General features: G+C 44.2%; 1 protein-coding gene across 9 annotated transcripts in view; it reads left to right on the forward strand.

Moving 5' to 3' along the window:
* Window positions 1-23,917, forward strand: part of BMPR1B (bone morphogenetic protein receptor type 1B) — a 367,640-nt gene that overhangs the window by 247,201 nt on the left and 96,522 nt on the right. For 5 of the 9 annotated variants that reach the window (XM_053254091.1, XM_053254092.1, XM_053254094.1 and 2 more), the window contains one exon: window positions 18,476-18,695. The exons of 1 other annotated variant lie outside the window; for it this stretch is intronic. In XM_053254091.1, coding sequence (XP_053110066.1) covers window positions 18,623-18,695 — 73 coding nt within the window. In that variant the 5' untranslated portion in view covers window positions 18,476-18,622. Of the gene's footprint in view, window positions 1-12,119; window positions 12,175-18,418; window positions 18,438-18,475; window positions 18,696-22,085; window positions 22,202-23,917 lie in introns of those variants that run through there. 3 more of the 9 variants (XM_053254098.1, XM_053254095.1, XM_053254101.1) reach the window with 3 other exon arrangements.

Consider the following 23,917-nt stretch of genomic DNA (forward strand, 5'->3'; position numbering starts at 1 on the left):
TATAGCAGTGATTGTGCTTATTCTTAACACTGTTGGCAACCATTTGATTGTTTCTGGAGTGGGGGTGGAACTGTAATCTTACCTTGTTCAAGAGGGACTTTCGAGGTTTTGCATGGTGAGGCTTTACTTTAAAATCTGCTTTTAGCCTTTCACGTGACTTGGGCTCTTTCAGAGAATCAGAGCTGAATGGAGCTTTACTTTGGATTTTGCACACTTCCAAATTTTGATCTCAGATTAAAATGTACCTCTTAATTTGAGGGCTGAACAGCATCCATCCATCCATTCATTTGATTTTTATACTAACTAACAAAAATTTCTCTAGGTGATTTACAAAAAGATAAAAATAAGGAAACCATTAAATACCAAAATTTAAAACAGCCAACTAAAAGAGTAAAAAAATCCAACACAATTAAAATATCAGAATGCCTGGATGAAGAGATGTGTCTTTAAAGTTCTTCTAAGTGATATCTGTCCATCACAAAGATGGGCTTTGCGCTCGCATGAAGAAAGCATCCAGAAAATACTCACAAGCTTTTCTTTACTTTTGTCTCTCCTGATAGGTAGCTAGCCTCCTCCCCCTCAACACTTAGGTCACGTGCTCAGCAACCTCCTCCTCAGTTCTTTTTCGTCTGCCAAGGAAGTATCATCCAGGTGGAAATCCTTGCAGGCTTTTCTAAGTTGTTAATAGGGTTTTTTATTTGTGGTGTTATTTTTATTCTCTCCTCTCTCTTTCTTTCTTTCTTTCTTTCTTTCTTTCTTTCTTTCTTTCTTTCTTTCTTGTTTTGCACCTTTATTTATTTTGCATTTAATGTCTTTATCCCCCCCAGCCTTTTTCCCCTGAGGGGATGTTTTCTACACCAATGTATGGCCAGCAAAGTGTCCTTTATATGTTGTTCACAGTGCCGGGCTTCTATCCCCTCAACAGATGGACATGGTCTTTGCTTGTTTTGTTTGGGGGAAACCCATTTAACATCAACCTGCATTCATTGTCAGAGTTTTTCCAAACAAGCGTGCAGGAACAGGGCCTCTAGGCTACATCTCTTTTTGTGGGAATGTGCCTTGTCAGCCCAGATCGCAATGGAACATGTGAAACTCACTAATATGCCTCTGGCTCCCAAGGCTGTGAACTCGACTTCTGAGGCGGCTGTTCACCTGCCGCCTTTCAGTCCCTGGAGGGCCTGGGACTTCTTTACTGACTACCTCTGCCTCCGTTAAGACCCCCTTGCCAATAGTGCTCCTGCCTCAGGCACAGCAGGAGCAGGGGCTGCCTGGCCCATTGGTGGCCATACTGCAGAACTCCAGTGTTGGGCTACCTCAGACAGAGCTGACTGGGCTAGCTCCCGCTTCTCAGCCTCACAAGCAGCACAAGAAGAGGAGGAGCAAGGAGGAAGGATAATCGGCTACAAAGCTGAAAAAGAAGAAGCCTCTGTCAGAGGAGACCCGGGAGCTGAAAGGAGCGGAGACAGCTTCGTCTGTGCTTGCACAGATGGCCTGCTCAGTACCACAACCCCAGCAACTGCCAGCGACCCCTTCAAAAGCTGCAGCGAAGGTGGAACATTGCACGCCTCACACGCAGGGCTCCCAGACGGCAATGAGCAATCCGCCGGGGCCGAGGTCCCCCCTTCTGAGTAGCCTGCGCCAACACTCCTTTGCTGGCCAGACCAGCCCTTCCCGGGCTAATGCTGACAATGAACCCCCATCTTGCTTTTGGGTTCGACAGACTCTCAATTAGAGGTCCACTTTCCAGGAGAGGATGGGGCTTGATTGTGACTCAGATGAGGAACCCTGGCATTTGGATGACTCCAGGGAGAGGGAATAAACCCCAGAGGACATGAATAGACTGCACGAATCCCCTCATTCTCTCCTTGTCAAATATTTCCCTGACACTTTCGATGAATATAAATATGAGCTCTCTGATTCTGGTGACTTGGAAGGGGACTATGGGAGTGATTACGATTATCATATTGGGGTTACCGCCCAACCATGTATGCCCAGCTTCATAGAAATTATGGGAATGCACGCTGGAAGCACCATAGGGAATACAGGTCTCAATCTGGGTCTCCATGTTGGCCGTGCTCTTGACAGTTTGCACCACACAAGAAGGGAATCTTTTCCACCTGTGTGTGAGTGCTGCCATTCCCGGGAAAGGGCTGATGGCAGTGACTCGTACAGTAGGCACACCTCCTCACAATGTAACTCCTCCTGCTACTTACCACGATGCAACAAGACCCCTCCTCCCCTGAAACCAGTGCTCGATCTGGTATTGATCAGCTGATGCTAGGGATGTGCACGTAACTGGGTGGGGGTGGCTCGAGGGGGGTGGGGGTGCCACTCTGCATTTACCCTCCCCCCGCTTTCCCCCCACCAGTGCTCATTGCCCGTAAAAGCCTTGGGGCAGCAGTGTACCTCCCTGCCGCCCCTTCCCCCTCTTCGGCCGGAAGTACTGGGTGCATGTGCGCACATGCCCATCTGACGTACACTCACGTGCACCTGGTACGCTTCTTCAGAGTTCCCCTCCTTCCTGCACTGTTATCTCAACAAGCGGGGAAGATACTCCATCTGGATGTACAGAAGCTGTGCCTAATGGCATGGCGAATCCACCCATCTGGTCTGCGTAACTGACTGAGGTCTTCTCAGCGTCTAGGAAACGCTCTACTATGTCCTCCTATAGGCCAAACTGGAGGCGTTTTTCTGAATACATAAGATCTACTGGTGACATGGACCCTGCTGTGGTTGCAGTAGCTACCGTTTTGTCATATTTACTCCATCTCAAGAAGTTGGAACTTTCAGTGTCCTCAGTCAGGGTTCACCTGGCTGCAATATCTGCCTTTTGGAGTGCCCCCCCCCCCGACACCTTGTTAACTTTAAAGGAGGTCAAACAGGTTTTGAAGGGATTGGCATGCCTACACCCAGACAGGCCCACCATATCCCCTTCATGGGACTTACCAGGTGTGCTCTCCATGCTCATGGGCAAACCTTTTGAACCTATGGCAATGTGCGATCTTCGATTGTTAACTCTCAAGACCGTATTTCTGGTCACGCTTACGTCAGCCAGGAGGGTGGGGAGTTACAGGCCTTGTGTTGTGACCCACCTCTCCTACTGTTCCAAAAAGAGAAAGTTGTTTTAAGGGTCGATGTTCCTTTTCTGCCTTAGATAGTCTCAACCTTTCATAGGTCGCAAGCCATTTACTTACCAGTTTTCTTCCCGAACCCTCCTTCTGAATCAGAGCGGGAGTCGCATGCTCTAGATGTTAGATCGGCGTTGGCCTTTTATGTCCACCACACAGCACCATTTCAGTCCACCACGTCCTTGTTTGTAACCTATGGAGCACCACAGAAAGACCAGAGAGCTTCTGCTCAGTCTATTTCGGCCTGGATCATACAAGCCATCAAATTGGCTTACCAAGTGGCAGGGTTGGAACCCCCCTCTGCATTGAGAGTTCACTCCACCAGAGCAGTGGCCACCTCCAGAGCCTTTGACTATCTTTGGATTCCATCTGTCACGCTGCAATGTGGTCTTCACCTTCATCTTTCATAAAACACTATGCTCTGGACATTCGGGCCCGCAATAACGTGGTTTTTGGCAGATCAGTTCTATAGGCTCTGTTTCAATAAGGTGTTTGCTCAGTTGTTCTTCTGTTGTGTGTTATCTTCAATAAAGCATTCTGTTCATTAATGAGAGACTTTTTAATGCTCCTTCTTGGGTCACCTACTGTCTGATTATAGTGTTGTTCTCTGTGCTCGGGCTCTGCTCCCTCCTCCAAGGTCCTGGAGTTTGAGATGTGCCCATCTGTGTGATGGACAGAGACCACTTAGAAGAACTGCAGGTTGCTTACCTGTAACTGGAGTTCTTCTGGTGGTCATCTGTCCAGTCACACACCCACCAATCTTTCCCCACTGCAGAGCCTTATGGCAGAAGACTCCAGAATTGAGGAGGAGGGTTCTGAGCACATGACCTAGGTATTGAGGGGGAGGAGCCTAGCTACCTATCAGGAGAGACAGAAATAAAGAAAAGCTTGAGAGTATTTTCTGGATGCTTTCTTCATGCGAGTGCGAGGCCCATCTGTGTGACTGGACAGATGACCACCAGAAGAACTCCAGTTACAGGTAAGCAACCTTGAAGGCCGGAAGAGAGGGTGGATGGACCACATATATTGTTTGAGAGCACTTTTCAGAGCCTAGTGGTGGATACAGAAAAGGCCCAATCCCACATAGCTACCATTTGAATGTGCTGGAGGGATAGTGCTTTGGAGCCATTGCATAGAACTGGTATTGTGAACTGGAGGCTTAGATCTCACATTGTCCATGAATGAAATCAGTGGTTTTAGGCAAACGACCATCTCTCAAACCCCTCATTTGCACTGGCCTGCTTTTTATGACTGTTGTAAGGATTACTGAGCTGCCATGAGAGCCATTTCTGCCTGGCTTGCAGCTTATACATATAGAAACAAATACATACAAAAAAGGAATGATGTGTATGAAGTAGCTTGAGCACTCAAATGTTCAAGGATTATTGTGTACCAAAGGAGGCCATGGTATATGCATGAGAAATCAAGTGATGGGGTTGAGGCCATAGCTGAGTGGTAGAGCATCTGCTTTGCACATAAAGTAGTGTGCTGTCAAGTTGGTGTTGACTCCTGGCGACCACAGAACCCTGTGGTTGTCTTTGGTAGAATACAGAGGGTGGGGTTTACCATTGCCATCTCCCGCGCAGTATGAGATGATGCCTTTCAGCATCTTCCTATATCGCTGCTGCCCGATATAGGTGTTTCCCATAGTCTGGGAAACATACCAGTGAGGATTCGAACCGGCAACCTCTGGCTTGCTAATCAAGTCATTGCCCCATTGCACCATCAGGTGGCTTGCTGCTTTGCATTTAGTTTAATCCCTAGCATCTCTCGGTCAGACTGGGAAAGACTTGAAACCTTGGAGAGCTGCTGCCAGTCAGTCTAGACAATATTGAGATAGATGGGCCAATGGTCTGAATAAGGCAGCTTCCTGTGTTCCTAAGGGCCTCATGCAAGGATGGAAACTTTTGCACTCTTTGGATACAAATATACAGGAATTCAGATTTACTCAGTGCAGTACTACTATGGACAGTATGGTAGCAATTCTGGTATGGTAGCAATTGAATCTGGGGCCTTCTGCATGCAATTCATATGCTCTTCCACTGAGTCTTGGTCCTTCTCTGCAAAAAGTAGCTAAAGTCAGAGTCCCCCAGCCTGTGTTTGTTCTTACAAATGGAAGAATTGAAGCTCTGCGACAGTTTTTCTAAAATACTGGGAAGAGTTTGTACTCTTTCAAGGCTACATAACTTTGCAAGCATGGAAAGCAGATGACCCATATAGTGTTTACTTCAGGAGTTCCTTATTAAGAATGTTTCATTGACAATTCTTGCTAGTCTTTTGACACTGAATGAAACAGGAAAGCTTGAATAGGCATTTAAATGTAGAATCAGAATTGTTACAGCTGTAAATTCTGAGCTTGTCTTCCAAGTTCCCTTTTTACAACCTTCCTTGTCAGCGTAAAGAGAGTTTGTATTTCAGTAACTCAAGTAGGGATTCCTTGGGCTTTACACAGTCCTGAGACTGCCCTTTAAACCATGTGCATGCTTATGGCAGATAAGTTTCATACAAGTAAAAATTGCCATTCAGTGTGTAATATAACTGCACGTGTTGGTAGTTTTCTAATTTTGGAAAAGAGTCCATCAGGAGCTACTGTGTGAGTGTTAACAAGACTTTGATGTTTCTCCCCTGTTATCTGACTATCAGGTTAGCTTTTCTGGGTCTCCCCAACAGTGGCCAAGCAGATGCTTCACAGGAACCCATAAATAGGGCATGAAGGCAATCGCCTTCCCTGCTTTTGCCCCCATCCCCCACCCCAGCAACAGGTATTCAGGGATATCATGCCTCTGTACATGGAGATAACTGAGTTGTTTTTGTAAATAGCCTTTGGGCTGAAAACAATTTGTGAATTCTCATGAGAGATTCCTGAATGCTTTCCTTCGAGGTACGTTGACATTCCAGGTCATACCATAGTGATATGGACCACTCTGTGAAACCAAAGCTTCCCTCATTCACAGTGCTTAGTGAGACACTGAGGGAAACCATGCCTAAATGTCACACTGTGTTGTGAAGCTCACTCTTGTGTAAGTGTGCATTGGATCACACCGCTTTCACTGGATGAACTAAGATTGAACATACTTGAATTGCAAACTTTGGAGCCACACAGAAATAGTCTTCATATTTGGTATTGGTTCATCATGTCATAAAAGTGAACCCTTCCAGCATTACAAGCATTAATAGGTTTAATAAAAGGCGTACCCTCAATTGCTCTGTGTTTTTTTCTTCTATGTGACCAGCATAACAACTGTGATTGTTCTTTAACTAGATTCAAAATCACCACCCTTGGTTTTCTTCTCCCAGTCCCTAGCAAACTAGTGTTCCGATTGTGTGTGTGTGTGTACACACACTGAAAGCATTACTGGAATATCAGTTCTTACATTTTTCTTTAACTAGTGTGATTGTGAAGACAAAAGGGCAAATGTATTAAAAGGGGAAATTAATCCATGCTGAGTGATCTTGAGAATGAGCCATGATTGAAAAGGAACTATTTGAAAAGGATCTATCTTACTGCTTAATCTATTTTTTTTTAAATAGAATCAGAGGATACGAAAGATTATGCATTTAATACTCTGTTGGCAGGACTGCTGAAGCAAACATCTGCAATGCTTTGTTTGTTTTAGCTTCACACTTTCTAAGTCCTGTTTTCTCTGCACTGTGTCAGTCAGTACAGAGCTTTGCTCTGCAAGCTTTAACCCCCCCCCCCGCACCTTAGAAGATTGTTTAAACAATTCATAGGGCTACACTCACCCAGCCTGAAGAAAATCCTGTATGAACTGGAAAGTGTTAAACAGGATTTAATGAGATTATCACAAATAATTCTCTCTCTCTCTTAAAAAAAAAATTCCCATAACCCAACTAGCTGCGCTTACAAATTAGGACAGGTGACAGAATTTGAGGGAATAAAAATGTTGTGTAATAGCTGAGAAATGGGACATTGAAAAAAGTTGTGTTTTTGTTTTCAAAATTAATCTCTAATCCACTACCAACACTGTATCGGATACAGTTGTTTGTTCTGAAATAGAAGCATTTTTTCCTTTTTTTAAAAGTTGTTGCCATTTCTCATCTCATTTTGTTCTAGAGCTCCTTCACTTGCTTTGTCAACCCCCTTGTTCCCTCCAGAAACTTAAACCTTCTGTTTTGGCCCCGGGCTTCTAAACATGGAACGGAAATCACTACGATGCTTGTGATGTGTTGTCTGTCTGTATCAGCCTGTGGCTGCCACATTCCGTTCTGGACAGGGCCCTTGTGCTTTTAAGGACCTATCTAGGAGACACATCTCCAGGTCCTTTAAGAGATTTATTTTTTGTAACTGAGGAGATGGCATTTCTTCAGCCTAATTCAGGCCAGTTTGTCCATCACAGACTCCCAAAATCAAAGGTAATGTGCAGAGGGGGGAATGACCTGGTTGGAGCGGGGGGGACCCGCTGGGTGTCAGCTTGCTCTTTGTTCTCCCCCTTAACTTTTGTCCAACCTTGTGTCCCTAAAACTGTAACAAATTTGGTTCAAATCGGTTAGGTCAGACCTGCTCAGTTTCGGTCCTCCAGCTGTTTTTGGACTACAACTCCCATAATACCCAGCCACTGTGGCCAATAGCCAGGGATTATGGGAGTTGTAGGCCAACATCTGCAGGAGAGCCACAGTTGAAAAGCCCTGGGTTAGGCAGTTCATAAATTAATCCAGTTACATCTCAAACATTCGTGCATCCACAATCTTTAATGGGGTGGATGACAACATCCCAAGCTACGTTATTGAGATGTACCGATGTGATACTCACTACAACTGTACTAAATTTGATTCAAATCGGATAGGCATTTTGCAAGTTATCCCACTTGCACCTCAAGCATTAATGTGTCTGCCATCTTGAATCAGGGTGGATGACATCACAGACTACGCCACTGAAGTGTCCCTCTGTGTCTCTACAACTGTACCCAATTTGGTTCATATTGGTCCAGGCATTGCAAAGTTGATGGAGTGTGGGGGGAGAGGTACAGATATACTCCCCCGCCCCGGTGATCTCATAAGCTTGCTTTCCTTAAGGAAAGTCGTCTAAAGGGAGGGGAATCCCGACTAAAGTGCCTTTGCTGATAAAAACAGACTGTAATTGAATGCTCCTGGATTGTCAACATTTTTTTAAAAGGTAAATTATGGAAACAATGACAGATTCCAAATACCCTGAACAATTTGAATGAATGCATAGATAATTCTACCTATAACTGTCTGCTGCTACAAACTAAGCATAGTCTGAAATTAATTAGACAGAGCCAGGATGGTATAGCAACATAGAGTGTTGGACTTAGACCAGACAGAAATGGGTTGAAATCCCCGCTCAGCCATGACTTACTGTGAAGAAGAGTAAAGATTAAGAAGCTTGGGCCAGTCATCTTTTCTCAGCCTAACCTTCTTCACAAGAGTGGATTACTGTGAGGATAAATTGACTTATCATTATACATGGTCCAGAAAGTGCAATTGATGCAGAATGCTGCTTGCACATTGGCCTCCAGGACATCCCAAAGAGACCTTCATAAGGTCCATAAGGCTTGGACCCAGGGTATTCATAAGGTCCATAAGGCTTGGACCCAGAGAACACCTTCTTCGTTATGAACCCCACCCCCCATTGAGATCTCCAGGGAAGGTTCATCTGAGGGTGCCACCTCCAGGGCTGTGAAATACACTTCTTGCTGAGATTAGAACTGCTCCATCCCTGTTGGCTTTTTGGAAACAACTAAAGACACATCTCTTCAACCAAGCTTTTAAATCTATCTGGTTGTTTTTATGAGTAATTTGATTTGATCTTTTTAGATGTTTTATTTGTTAAAATTTCATTTTTGTTGCTGTAAACTGCCTAGAGACTTCAATAGTGAGCGGTATACAGATATGTTAATAAATAAATGCACTTTATAGAGTGCTTTGTGCTCTTTGGTGGATTTGTAAGTATTAGAAATGGCTTAAAATGGATGTTTATGTACAAATGCTTATTCATGATCAAATTTGCCTTAACACATTCACCTTTTTCTATAACTGTGCACAGAGTACAGACTGCACGCTGATGCATCATGAATGCTCTCTAGGGATGTAACAAGATCGGAGTGGGTTCTGGGTCAAAAAGTAAAGATGGCCCCATGCCTCCCTGCTGGGGATGTGCGAGCTGGCTTGACTTGATCTGGGCTTGAATTTGATCTGACTGGACTTGAAGGGTTTTGCTTGAGCTGAAATGGGCCTGGTTTGGTTCGAGGCATTTTGGAAATTACTGGTAAAGGAAAACCTGGTAAGGATTCCCCTTTACTAGTAAATGGGAGAGCAAGGGGCTTCACTAGAATGAGATGGGATAGGAGGGGAGTGAATTTTTACCTTTAAAAGTGCAGCCAGTGGCAGCAGTTTCCCCCACCCCTGGTGGAGCAGGCAAGCCTGGTTCAGGCCTGTTTTGGGCCTCAGCAAATATGTGGAGGCCCGAAATGGTCCTGCCTGCTTTGGTGGGGCTGGGGGGGATCTGCACAGTTCAGACCTCTGTGCAGACGTGGAGACCCGAACTGGGCCTGAATTGGTTCTGCTTGCTCTGGTGGGCATGAGGGGGAGCCACCGCCACCGCACCCCCCCACCACTGGTGGCACTTTTAAAGATAAAAATCCACTCTCCTCCCACCTCAACTCATTTTAGCAAAATCCCTTGCTCCCCACCTTTCCTGGTATTCCCCTTTACCAGTAATTTATGAGCTGGCTTGAGGTGGGCTTGGTTTGCACCGGACGGGGTCTGGCTTGAGTGTGTAGAAAACTGAACTGGACCCGGTTCAGCTCAAGTCCGGTTCGATTTGAGCCAAACCAGGTTTTCTGGTTTTGTGCACACCCTGCTTTCTTCAGAGAGGTGCAAGGGGGAGAGCAAAGAGCAAGTTGTCACCCAGCTTGTGGGGTCTCCTCTCACAGGGACCTGGGTGCGCTTGTCATCTCTCCCCTCCCCCCCACAATTCAATTGTAGCTATGCCCCTGAAGCTTTTCCCTCCATCATGACGACAGTATTTGTCTAAAAGCCCAATACCCTACAGCACTGGCAGTCATGAGGAACAGAGTTGGTCTCTCTTCACATAAGTGCTGTCCATGTGAGGAAGGGTTTACGTGATGTGTTACTGCACGGTGGGGGGACTTGCAGGGAGCATTTGTAACTGTGTGTGCTGCACACAGTTACAGGAGGACTGAATTGAACGATTGTTTTCTGCAGATATAGGTGGCTAGGAATTCTGTTACTTAATTCCGGGTAGGCTTATTTGGAAGCAGCTCCCACAAGTTAATTTATGCTTACACCCTAGTAAGTGCGGGTGGGACTCTAGTCTTGGTGTTTGCTGATATTCATCATCCTAGCGGTAGACTTTGTGGTGTGTTTTATTTCCTCCTGAAATCTCTACCTGTTTCTTGCTATCGATAATTTAACATTAACATCATGTTGTGTGTGTGTTGACTGATATTTTATTGGAGAAAACTGTTTGGAAAATAATTTTAAAAAACTTTCTGCCAATTTGTTCTTTCATTTCCCCTGGCTTAATTTCTTGAAGACATGGTTGCCAATAGCAACTGCAGAGAATTTGTTGAAAAACACACTTTTGGGGGAGAAGACAATGGGCCCCAAGTCTGCTGTGGCACAGCTTTAAACTTTATTAAGTCTGCCTTGGACTCGCCTTTCCTCTCCTCAGTTAAATGGAAGAAAAGTTTGGCAGCCTCCCTGCTGTGTGCTTGATTGATGCACAGAACATCTGAGGAACTTTTGTTTCCTTGCTTGCTCTCCATGAGTGCATAATGTGTGAATACTCAAATAAGGTCAGCCCTTATCACATGTAATCTAGGCCTGAAAGCAGATCAACAGTGACAGTCATACCCCATAAGCGAGAACACAAATCATCCTCTGCAGGCTTTGGAAAAAGTTATGAGATTTTCTCTCCTCTCCACATCTTGGAAGGTTGCAGGGGTGTGGGGAGAGAGGGACCCAGCACAGTTCTGAAAGGCAAAGGGATACGTGCTTGGAATATAATACTGCTCATTCAAGGGGGCTGGGGGTGCGGAGAGGGTTGGGGGTTGTTTATTTGTAACAAAGTGTTAGTCTTTTCATTGGGAGTTTGGAGTGATTTCTCTACTATGGGTTGCTCCTGGCCAGTGATGTGGAATTTTGCAAGTTGGGAATGGAGTGAGGAGAAAAAGGCTACTTGGTTTTTAAAAAGAAGAAAATGAAAGTTTCCCAGATTCTATTTGATAATGACTAGGGAAACTACTGAATGGTTCTAGGCAGATAAATCGAAAGACCAAAAATTGTCTGATTTAATTGATTGATTGATTGCATTTATAAACCGCCTCATCCAAAGGCTCTGGGCGGTGTACAACAAGTTCTAAGATTCTTAGATTTAAGCTTATTTAGGCTGTGAACCTAAACACAGGTCCTTGGATGTTGTTTCAGTTGATTTCAGCATGATACCAGGCATGCAAGAAAAAGTTACCTCTGTATAAAATGGACTCCTCACTAGCATATCGGTATTGTGCCTGCCCACATCACAGTCTGATCCCTGCTGTGTTAATGCAGCATGTTCAGGAGAGGTAACCTTGTTTTATATGAGATTCCAGGCCCATGATACACCATAGGAATACATTTGTCTTACACACCTGTCATCCTGCTTGAACAAGGAGCAGGGCACTATTTTCATATAATTTAAATCTGAAGTATTCCAATCTAACTGGATTGTGGAGTGGGCTAGCTCTTTTCTGCTTAAGAACTCACACCTTACAACTAAAATAAGCAGCCAGCTAGCCAAATGGAACATAATTCTGTTGTGCAATCTGTTTATGACTTTATATAGCAACATTTACAACATGTGACAACATTTACACACTTCCATTACCATCCTGATGACTGGACATTTGTGAGCATTGCTAATACAGGAATTGTGATCTGTGTTTCACTGAACAAAAATTCCAAGTATGTTCGGAGGAATTTTAGACCTGCAATAGTTTTTCAGGGGCTAATTTTCAGCAGTTAGTATTTTTCTTTGAAACAAAACCAATGCATTCTCTTAGAGGTTAGCATAATCCTTAATACTGAGAATTGTATCTGTCTATAGCAGTAGTTTAGTGGTAATAAGTTGTTTTTGGCTTGAAGCAGGAAGCAGGCAGAATTTATTTTTCCTCCCAGTTATTTTTGCATTTGTGATGCACAGCTGTTGGTTTGCTCTTCTACCCAATGGGTACAGTGGCTTTCTGATACAAAAAAGTGCATGATAGGATTATTAGCAATAAAAAACAAAATCAAAGCTAGAGTTACATTCTAAGATTAACAAGCATGGAAACAATGATGTCATTTTCTAAGCTACGGAAATAAATGATATTACCCCTCATTCGTATTTATGTTATCTTGAAGATTTTTATGGAAGGACCCCCCATGTAGAATTTAATAGTACTTGTGCTAGCCATTGTTTTATATGATGGAAAAATGTAGTATGAGTTAAATTGCTTATATTGGGTAGAAACTCTGAAAGCCTAGAGCTCTGTGTCCAAACCTGGCATAATCGTTTCAAGCTTTAGTTATTTTATTACTGACCAAATATAACATCCTTGATACTTACTTAGATACATACATATAGTTTGATTACTTAATTGTTTTCAACTATTGTACACTGAAAAACAGAAATAAAATTAAGTAAAACCTGAGCCTCACAACAAAATTCCCTTTGCTTCTTCCACCTCAATTCACAGAGGCTAGGATGGCTTTTTGTATCATGTTAGAAATATTTGCGCATATTTATTCTTATTTCACAGTAAAAGTGGATTTAGGGTGGTCTTGGCATTTCTTTTGCCTCGGACTTCTCTTTCAGTGGGACCATATTTCTTGACATGTTGCTGGAGTCGGGCATTGGGAGCTTACCTGTGGCTGGAGGATGAAATCCTGCCAGTGGCTCCCCCACCTCTTATTATTAAATGTGCGCACAAAGTATGTGTGCATCCCAAGCCATGCCCCCTGCACCTGACATCAAATGCAGTGGGTGTGGCCAATACCAGGGATGGAGCCAATCAGCCCCTGCAAAGTTTCTCTAATCAGTGGTTGGTTGAATTGCTGACTGGGGGCTTTCCCCCCTGCCTCCATGGGGACAACAAACCGCTGGCTGGGGAAACTCTGCAGGGACTGACAGTACTGTTCCCTCTAAGGCATGCACACGTGCGGGCGCTCACAAGTTTTTTGATGTCCGCTCAGTTAATTTTAGATCCGGCTCAGGTTGAATCAGGAAGGCCCCACTCTGAATGCATGTGCGCACACAGTGCCTTGGTATGCTGCCTGGAACAAAACTCCGTCCGCACAGAGATGGAAAAAATTAGAGGGACCACTGGCTGACGGGCCCTGTCCCCCATATTGGCCACACATCCTGCATCTGACATCAGATGCCGGGAGCTTGGCTGCTGCCCAGGAGAGGGTCCATTCAGACCCCAGTCATTCATTGGAAACACTGGCTGGCAGGGCTCCCCCCACCCACCCACCCCCAACCCATGGAACACTGACTGGGGAGGAGACGAGTGTGCCTTGCCTTCCCAGCCAGTGAGTGCTTCATTTGCCAGCTGGGTGCGGGAGGGGGCAAGGGGGTACCCCTGGCCGAGGAGGTTCCTTGGCAGCACCTCCGGACCCTGGAGGCCAAGGGGCGATCATCCCCCTTGCTTCATTGTCTCCATGCCCCTGGCTGGAATCACTTACATAAAATGTTATAGGAAGCACTGCCGAAAGGAATTGCAACTCCCAAAATTTGATTTTATCCCAAGCATTGTGTCTTAAAATTTCAGCAGTTTTTGTGACATTTAAAACAGTTCAGTAAGTTGAATGGTGGACTTTGCTCCTCTGAGTGTTCTGACCTCCCCTTTTGTAAGATGGAGGGCTGGCTGATAAAACACCTTTTATGTCAGCTCTGCTTATTCTGACAAGCGAATTCTGTTGAGAAGCACTCAAAGTGAGTTTGAAACAAAGCAGACATGGTAAATATATACATTAAGAACTGTAGTAGAATCAGAGTTTTATGACATGAATGATGATGTAGGATGGGCCACAAATTGATTGAAGAAATACAGAGGAACAGTTTCCAGGACACACATGCCAGTAACACCAATTAAGTTAACCAAGGACAGTTGTGGGGACTGGCTAGCTGGGTATGCATTTCTTTTATATGGTATGAAATTCCCTTCCAAATCCACACAGTACAGTTCATGCATTACCCCTGTGATGTGACATGCAGTTTGACTGTTTCAAAATTCCTATTACCTCATAGATGAATGGGGTGCGATATCATAGGGTTAATGCATATAAACATGTCGATTATGTAGGTTGCATGGTTACCTCACTCACCAATGCCACATCTCTGGCAAACCTGAGGAGATGACCTGCATGACTGGCACCTGCATAGTACTAACACAACTAGGTTAAGCATAACTCAGTTAAGGAGATCTGGAGCAGATCCATTGCTATTAGTGGCCATACATTTGTTGACTTCAGCTTTAGAATTATGGGAACAAATGTTGTGTGAAACAGTGCTCAAGTTATACAAGCCATCATTGGAGATATAAACTCTTTAGGCAAAGAATTTCTAGAGGTTCCAATTAATTCTATTCAGGATAAGCAGTATTTAGAAAAAATATTTCAACAGCCTGAAGTATGAACACAGCAGTATTAATAATAATAAAATTAATATTGTACAAATGTGTACAAGTTAGGAGACAAGGTCCCCATGTTGGAAAGCTCTATATGAAACATAGTCAGGATTACTTGTATGGTATCCTTTGCAGTATATCTGTAGTGAGACTTTGTGTTTGAGAGAGAATGGGTTAGAGTATATATGACTAGAGATGGCACATGTAGAAAACAGGTATAGAAAAAAAAATCACATAATGTTGTGGCCCCTTAAAGACTAGCACATGTATTGTGTCATAAGCTTTCATGGGCAGGAACTCACTTTATCAGATACATGATTAAATTGAACAACAAATGTCAAGAATGTTGTAATACAGGAACCAATACGTCCAGTTAAAACCGTCCTCTTTTTGAAACACAACACTACAGGCCGGATCCACATTGTTAGTCAGAGGCGCACTTATCACGAGTCCAAAGTCCAGTCCTCTGCATTAGAGTGACCTCCAAACGCCCCCCAGGGGCCTGTCTTCCATGGCAGCGTGCCATGTGTGCCGCCGCTGCCGCTCACCAAGACCCACTGGAGGGCCTCCACCAGCCACATGCTTGAGAGGGAGCCCCTCTCCGGAACCGCATGGTACCGCTTGCTCCGGCACGGTGCAACTCAAGTTGAGCAACCATGTGCTCACGGGGGACCTCCGGGTGCCCAACAACTGGAGTAGAGCTGGTGGGGGCTTTTGGCAGTGGCAACTCAGCGGGGGTCCTCCGGAGCAGCACTCAACCATGTGCTTGAGCGGGGGGCCTCATCGGCATGGCGGTCGTGTGCTTGCAGGAGCCTCCAGCAGCGGCTGCCATAATGTGCTGGGGGGTCCTCTGGCGGCAGCAGCTCCAGCAGGCTCCAGCTGGGGCCTCTGGTGCCAGCAATGTGCTTGTGGAGGTCAGCGGTGGGGGTGGGTGGGCTCCGTGGCATGTACCGATGTGTTTTGAGAAGGCTGCCTAACTGCCAGGCTGAGACAGCTGGCCCACCTGCCTGCCTGGCTGCCCGCGCCATGTCTGCCTCTTGTTGGGCAGGGCGACTTTCCTGCCTGCTGGCCTACCAGCTGAGCCCCAGTCAAAGCTGCTCTACTTGACCTATGCAGACAATCTGCGCTCAACAGACACAGACCACGAGGAAGGCAGGCAAGAAGGAGTGCTGTGCTGGTGAGGCTTGGAGCCGGCCATACCCTGGAGCTGCTGCTGCTACATACAGTCTCTCTGCTAAGCTCACCCCCCCCCCGGCTGTCTTCTCCGTCCATGCTCCACTCAACATACACTCTTTGTTTTGCTTACTCTTAGGGGTGTCTAGGCTGGGAAGGCAGCAGGGGTGTGTGTGTGTGTGTGTGTGTGTGTGTGTTACTTGAGTTTTCCTTCACACATATGCTCTCTGCTATGATCTTCTGGCTGGCTTGGATTGAGTTGACTGAGTAGTGGCGCATACAGAGTCTCCACAGGCGCAGCACATAGAGGCTCCCCTCCCTTACTTCAAGAGACCACAGCAAGGAGAGAGACCAGCAACTGAGACTGAGCCAGTAAAATCATTGCGTCCCCTTCCTTCTGTTACTCTCTCCTCTCCTCTTGTCTGTTATGCTGTGGTGGCTGTGTGGGCTGGGGAGTTAGAGCTTTTACAAACACGCCCCCCCCGGGTGGGGGGCGGGTTTGGCTGAGAGAGATTAGGAGTCCAGTGAGTTTCATGGCTGAATGGGGATTTGAACTTGGGTCTTGCCTTCCTAGTCTTAGTCTGACAGCCAGTAAAATCACTGAATCTCCCCCAGTGTTCCCTCTAACAGGGATTCCCAGATGTTGTTCATTACAACTCCCAACATCCCCAGCTGCAGTAGCCTTTGGCTGGGGATTATGGGAGTTGTAGTCAAAATATCTGGGAATTCCTGTTAGAGGGAACACTGGTCTCTCCACTCTATCGACGTTATCCTCAATTCTCCTGTTATGCTGTGGTGGCTGTGTGGACTAGAGTCTTGGAGCTTTTACATTGAATAATGTGTTATTAATAGGATTTTTAAAAGCCACAATACTTTGATGAGCCAAATGTGCAAGCAGAGGAAAGCGGTCATATCACCTCTGAGAAGACGCCCAGAGGTTTCATGGTTATTTTTATCTTCACAACCCTGTGAGGGGGGTTGGACTGAGAGAGATTATAGGAGCCCAGTGAGTTTCACGGCTGAATGGGGATTTGAGCTTGGGTCTTCCTGGTCCTAGTCCACACTCCCCAGTATATTCCAAGGCATTACATGTATTCTAGAGGATAATATTACTTATTGGTCACAGAAGAGCTTTTGTATTCTGCTCTGTAAGGGCTTCTGGAGCACGATCCTTTCTATTATTATAACATTATAACTTGTACATCTTTACATTCATGCAAGTTCAGTTGCTTAAATATTGGATCCTTTAGAGACGGAGTGGGGAAAGAAACATGTAGGATGGGAATATGTTAAGTTGCATGTTGAAATATTTCTGTTAATTCATGTTTGCATAAATATACTTTTTATATTCGTACATTCTTGTGAGTTCAGTTGCTGTTTGTGCCCTCAAGAATCCACATGTTCAAAAATACTGTGTGTGACATGGTGTGTGTGTGTGTGTGTGTGTGTGTAGGATGATGATTAACTTGCAGTGGGGCCTCCAGTTGGGGGGGGGGGGGCGGGCTCCAAAGGCCTTTCGGTCCAGGCTCCAAAATCACCTAGGTGCACCCCTGTTGTTAGTCATGGCTAAGCACCTTTGAAATAAATGGCAGAAGTTGGCCATGATAAACTTAAGTCCTATTAATTTCAGTGGCCAACATGTACAAGGCAGTGCTGACATTTGCAACCCACTGTGCATGTCAAAGCCAGCCCTGGTGGTGTGCAAGAGTGCAGTGCGACAGCCACGTAAAACAGTGCACAGGCACTTGCGCAGAAAGGGAGACTGGCCTCTGGCAGTGCTTGCTGCCTGCTGTTTGCTATATGGCTGAGCTTAAAACAAATCAAAACCAAAATAGCTTGTGTTAGGCAAGACCATTCCAAATTAAGTATTAGGAAGCTTGTCTGTCAGTAATGCCACAGAATTTAAGTACAATAACGCACCAACCATGGCATATATAGAGAGAGTCAAGAGTCTATTTTTTGATTCTTTATTTATTAAGGCCACATTTTTATCATGAGTCTGCAGAGTGAACTGAAGGGGGGGGCAATAAACAATGTTTTAAAAACCCATAATTAATGCAGTTATGTAATATTAGAGCTATGCAACCTCATGAACAGTACAAAGAGTGAATAGTGAGTAAGACAAGTCACATTAGAGAAACAAGAGTTGTACTTTTAGAGGGCTGGGGTGGTGGGGTGCAGATTCCATGTTCATCATAGTGCCTAATAGAATATGTTCCTGTGCACTCAGTGAGAACCTCCAGATTCTCATGGCTTTGTTGTGTGCATATGAGTGTGAAACAGAAGAGGGGAGCTGAAATCTGTCTGCCTCATCCCCCCACCCACCTCTTTGGCTGCAGCTTCTAAGTTTACACAAATTCCCTGTGTGGGCAGCAATCAGTCCATGCTCCTGTCTTAGGAATCCAGTCCAGCTTGGGAGTCTTGCTGCCCTTTTGTTTTCCTCCCCACGAGGTGATCAGTTGAGGACTATGCGGTGACAGAATTGGTATGTAACAGGCTTGTCTTTCACCTTCACATCTCTAGGCTTTGCTGGCAAGACTCACCCGAGGATCTGGGAAAGAGGCGGGAGCAAAAAAGACTCTAAGTAAATTAAGAGAGAGAGAGAGAGGAGATTTAAACTACAAGCAAATTGGAGTTGCTGCTCCTCCTGCTGTTGCTGCTGCTGCTACAATGAACTGGCTAAATGAACCAAACTGGCAGCTTCACGTTTCCTTGCTCATGTTGCTCTCCGTGCACACCAGGGGTAAGAAGATAAAATGTTGTGCAATGCATTTCTGACAGGGTGCTGACTGAGCTAAAGGAGAGCATCCAAACTGCTCTATTGCTATTGGGAAAGGAAAAGCTTGGGGGAGGACTGTAATTTTCAAGAGTTACAAGCCAGTGCTTTGTGTGAAGAGTGTAGCACGATAACGGCTAATGTGCAACATTATTAGCTAGTGCATGGGAATTGAAAGCAAAATTAAGAAGCATCTGTATGCTGCACTGGAAGGTTTTGTTTACTTCATCTTTTCTTTCTCAGTTGGGTGCTCAAGTTCCTGAGTCACTTCATAATGTGCTTTAGATAAGGTGATAATGTTCCAGCAAAATGTCTTTGAGAGCATAAATACATTGTCAAGTGATGTTTACTCTTACAGTGTTGATGCAATTGTTTAGAGAATGCTTTCAGACAGTGTTGCAGTTAAATTATAGAAAGAAGAATTTAAAGTGAGGATTTGGAGATTTCAGAATGTTCTCTAAAACTTTTTCTCTTCTGTTTCTATAGCTTCTTTTTTAAAAAAAGTTAGGTGACTCAAATGCAAATGATCACTCAAACATGAGTCAGCATAATTTATTTTTACTTTCTTAGAAGGATTGAAAATGCTCATTTTTATAAGTGGAAAGTAAATAGAGTGATATATGTAAAGTACTGTACAGTATTCCTAAGGAAATAAATGCTTGGTAAATTTTAAAAATATAATAAATCAGAACTCACCAGAGGGACACAGGTTAACATACTGGAATATAAATAATAGTGGATCTGTATGAGGTTGAAGTATCTTTATACCTATGAAGTCTGGGGCCAGGACCATTGTTGTTACTTGAATAGAATACTTTAGGTAAGGCTAGCTGATTAACTAGAATTTGGTTAGCTAAACTTGGGTGACTTAGCCTACAATTTCCTAGTATTTCATACTGTGATATTTTAAATACGTTTTTAAAGAAACCTTTTGGCTGTAATCCAAACCAAAGTTAGACATTCATGGAAGGCAGATCTATCAATAGCTACTAGTCTGAGGGCTATAGGCCACCTCCAGCCTATGAGGCAAGATGCCTCTAAATACCAGTTGCAGGGGAGCAACAGCAGGAGAGAAGGCATGCCTGTGGGCTTCCCAAAGACATCTGGTGGGCCACTGTGTGAAACAGGATGCTGGACTAGATGGGACTTGGGCCTGACCCAGCAGGGCAGTGTTCCCTGTAACAGGGATTCCCGGATGTTGTTGGCTACAACTCCCATAATGCCCAGCTGCAATAGCCAAAGGCCAATGCAGCTGGGGATTGTGGGTGTTGTAGTCAACAACATCTGGGAATCCCTGTTACAGGGAACACTGCCGCAGGGTTGTTCTTATGCCAGCCCATTATAGCAGTGGCCCACATGTTCTGCAGTGTTAGGGGGCTGGAGTAAGAGCTGCATGAGGGTGCAGAGAGGCTGCTGTGGAGCGCAGGCAATGGCTTGTCCTATCGCTGAGCGCACGTGGATAGGGAGGGGAGAGTAATTTTTGGTGTTCTCCTCTCCCTTGAAAAGTACTCTTTGGTTTCCAGAAATATGCCCCTGGAGGTCATGCAGCTTTTGGCTGAGCTCTGCAGCAACTGTTCTGCGAGGCTGCAGCTCTTACTCTGTCCTCCCAACACTGCAGGCCATGTGAGCAAGTGAGTTGCCTAACTATGGCCTCATTCACTGTTCTTCATTGCAAGGCCCAGGGACCAGTGGCACCCCCCCCATCAACCTGAAGTGGGGTTCCCTGACTAATTGTGTTGGGTCATGTGTGAAGCTTCAGCCAAAACTCAATACCCTCCACAGTCCCCCTGGCACCAGGGGGCACCATTCTCAACGGCCAGTGCTGTATCCAGTTTTGGGGGTGGGAGTGGGAGACTCCTTTAAGGGAAATGGAGCCCTCTTGAGCCCCTGCACCATCTTGGAAGGCATGCACACACAGAGTGCTGAAGTGTAGCCCTTCCTAGTGCTTTTCTCACAGAGCACTTAAGGAAGGGCTCTGTCTCTCTTAAAGGGTCCTCCCAGTACAGACACGTCCTGAGTTACAAACACCTGACTTAACAAACAAAACTCCATAAGATATTGCATTAAGGAAGTCCCCAGCTTTCATAGGCCAACCCGCACATACAAACAGATCGTCACTATTCAGAACTATATGCATTCTGAATTATGAACATCTGGCTTACAAACTAGCTTTTGGAATACAACTAGTTTGTAAGTTGGGGACTCCTGTATTGAGAAAAGTGCAGTACTGTGTGGAGATCAGCACAGTGGGAAATGGCTCTCCCACTGAAGGTTTTGTTGTTTTGCCAAAGTGTCCTCCTCCTGAAAAAATAGTGAAGATCACTGCAATTGGCAGTTGAAGTGGTAAGCTGATATCTGTGGACTTTACTGCAGGTAATGGCTCAGACATTCTGTAATGCTCCTCCATGAAAAGCAGCACTTCTGCATATAGAAAACTAGCATGTCTGAGAGAGATCTTATATGTGACCTCTAGTTTTCTATATGCAGGATTTTTGTGTGTTTTTGTTGGGAAGAGGGGATGACCTTACAGTCTGAACATCTGCTGTTTGTGAAAGCTAGGCTTATGCATTGAATTGCTCTGTTTATTTTGTAGGGAGCAACAAAAATGTAACATTCTAATGAAGTCAGTGTCTTAGCATACTTGTTTTAGCTACTTTTCTCAGAAATATAATTTAATATCTGGGTAGGTAAATTAGTGAACATTGAGTGCTGTACTAAATGAAAAGGGTGGTATAATTAAATAAAAAGTTGGTTGTCTAGACCATAATAGAATGTTTCTAATTGGGTGCATTATCCTAAATAAGAAGATCAGATTATGATTGTTTAGGATATTCTGTCCTAGGGCAGTAGATTAACTGGATGACTGATAGCAGTCTTCTTCTTTTTTGGTCATTCCACTGTCCTAGGATAGTATTTTCTGTTCCTAAAGCACACTTGACAGGTGCCTGACATCATTTGTTGTCAAGTACTGATATTATCTTGTTTCGTAAATATTTGCTGATTGGAAAAAATTCTTAATTGTTACATACAAATATTGTTTCAGGCAGTGTTTCCCAAAAAATTTCATCCTGAAGCACACTTCCATTTAAATAAAATGGTGCACTCTCCGCTTCTCCTGCAACAGACACACTGCCATGCAGTTTTTATGTATTGGTTTTTGCTTCCTTCCTCCTTTTTATTCTTATATAACAGCACATGAGCTGGTTTAAGGGAAGACACTGAGTGGCTCCAGTGGGTGGCCATAATCGGTGGCCATAGCATCTTAGCCCAGACTGTTTGCAACCATGTGAAGAGATGTTCATTTGTAGCATTTGGCCACCTTGTACAAATTTTTTTACCACATCTTTGTGTCCCCAGATTTATGATTGGTTATGAATGCATGGGAGAAATCTGCCTGCCAGATGCCACAGATGACTTGGTTTCCCATGTGATTTAATGCAACTTGCAGTAACAATGCAAGTGATGGCATGGTGGTAAGTCGTTATCAGTTGCTGCCCCCCTGCACAGTAATATTTCTAGGTAAGGATTGTAGATTGTAGCTCCTCACTCTCTTGGAACCTCCGAGCTAAGAAGTAAGACCTTGCTGTACTGCTTTCAGTTGTAGAGTTACATTTCTGTTGTGATAGCAAATTTTGCTTTGATGGCCATGAAGTAGTGGCATATTTAATTTGATATTCATACAGTGGATTATGCTGCTGAGTGATATTTGAACATATATGGACTATTTTATATATATGCTTTTCATGTTGCCTCATTTTGTTTCTGTTAATTGTTTTTTAAGCTGTTACTTGCCTTCTGGTGAAACAAATAGATTACTGCTGTATCTACTGCCATCATCATAATTATGACAGGACAATACTTGGTAGAGAATGATTAATACTCTGACCTTTAATATACCCAGGCATTCATTGGTCTTAGCTCCTGAAAGTTAACTTTGTGTTGGGATTTGCAAGCAGCAAAGAAAATCAAAGCCTTACTTACATCTACTCTTTGGCCATAAATCATGGCAATATGGAAGCTGCTTAAGAATATTATCCCACTGAAAGAAAATTACATTGCTCTTATTTATTTTTTTCTTTAATGTTGTGTCAGATAGTGGGGACTGTCATAGAGAGTTGTCAACGTCTTTTTTTTGGGGGGGGGGTGTTCCAGAAGACATGCCTACAATTGTGTTACTGGTACTAGGTCATTGACTAACACTGTTTGTCAGGAGATCAGGAGAGCAAAGAGAGTTCTTTGTCACACAATGTAGTTAATTTATATACCATTTGCTGCTTTTTGTGTTGATGGCTACTTGTTTCGATAGCTTTGAAAAAAGACTGGACAGATTCATAGAAGGTATGTCTATCACTGCCTATTTTGTCATGATAGCTATGTGAAGCCTCCATATTTAGAGGCCATATATCTAAATACCAGTTTCTGGGGGCCAACAGCTGTGGAGGTCTATTGCCTTCATGTCTTGCTTGAAGACTTCCCAGAAGCATCTAGTTGGCAACTGTGGAAGGCAGAATGCTGAACTTGAAGGACCTTTGGTCTGATTCAACTCTTCTTATACTGTGGAACCTTTCTCTTTGTGGCATCTGCTTTTGGTTATTGCTCATGTTCTTCTACCACAAGGTGTGGTGTTTGAGAGATTTCTAAACATATTTCTGATAAATGGGGGTGTTTAGTTTTTTCATTCCAGAATGTCTTCTTGGAAGTAAGCGGCATTGTAGAGATTGCTTCCAAGGAAGTATGGTGTTGTTCATAGTCTGTGTGAAAATTTGGATGTTTGAGTGCAGGTGCTCATTTTTTAGTCTCTGAGGAACTATCAGGAAGAAAATGTTCTGATGTTATTGAGGAAGTTTAGGAGTGGCTTCGGAAAAAATTAAAGAACCTTTAAACAGATTTTGAATATATAGATGATATTCTACCACCAGATGCTAAGCAACTCCTCCAACCTTAAAACACAGATTCTTAATGGTTTGGCTGAACCTCAAGGGAAACAGATCTGTACTAAGATATGAACATCTGTAAGGGCGTGGAGAGATTTATACAGGAAACCTGCAGTGGGCTGCTGAAAGACAAACACCGGCAATTTTTCTACCCAAATGAATGGAATTTTGTTGTCTTATTAGGATATTCCAAATAGGAAACATGAGTAAAAGTAAAACAAATATACATGGAAGAATACAAAATCAAATCAGAAA

Source organism: Hemicordylus capensis, chromosome 5 (genome assembly GCF_027244095.1).
Source record: "Hemicordylus capensis ecotype Gifberg chromosome 5, rHemCap1.1.pri, whole genome shotgun sequence".
NCBI classification, from domain to species: domain Eukaryota; kingdom Metazoa; phylum Chordata; class Lepidosauria; order Squamata; family Cordylidae; genus Hemicordylus; species Hemicordylus capensis.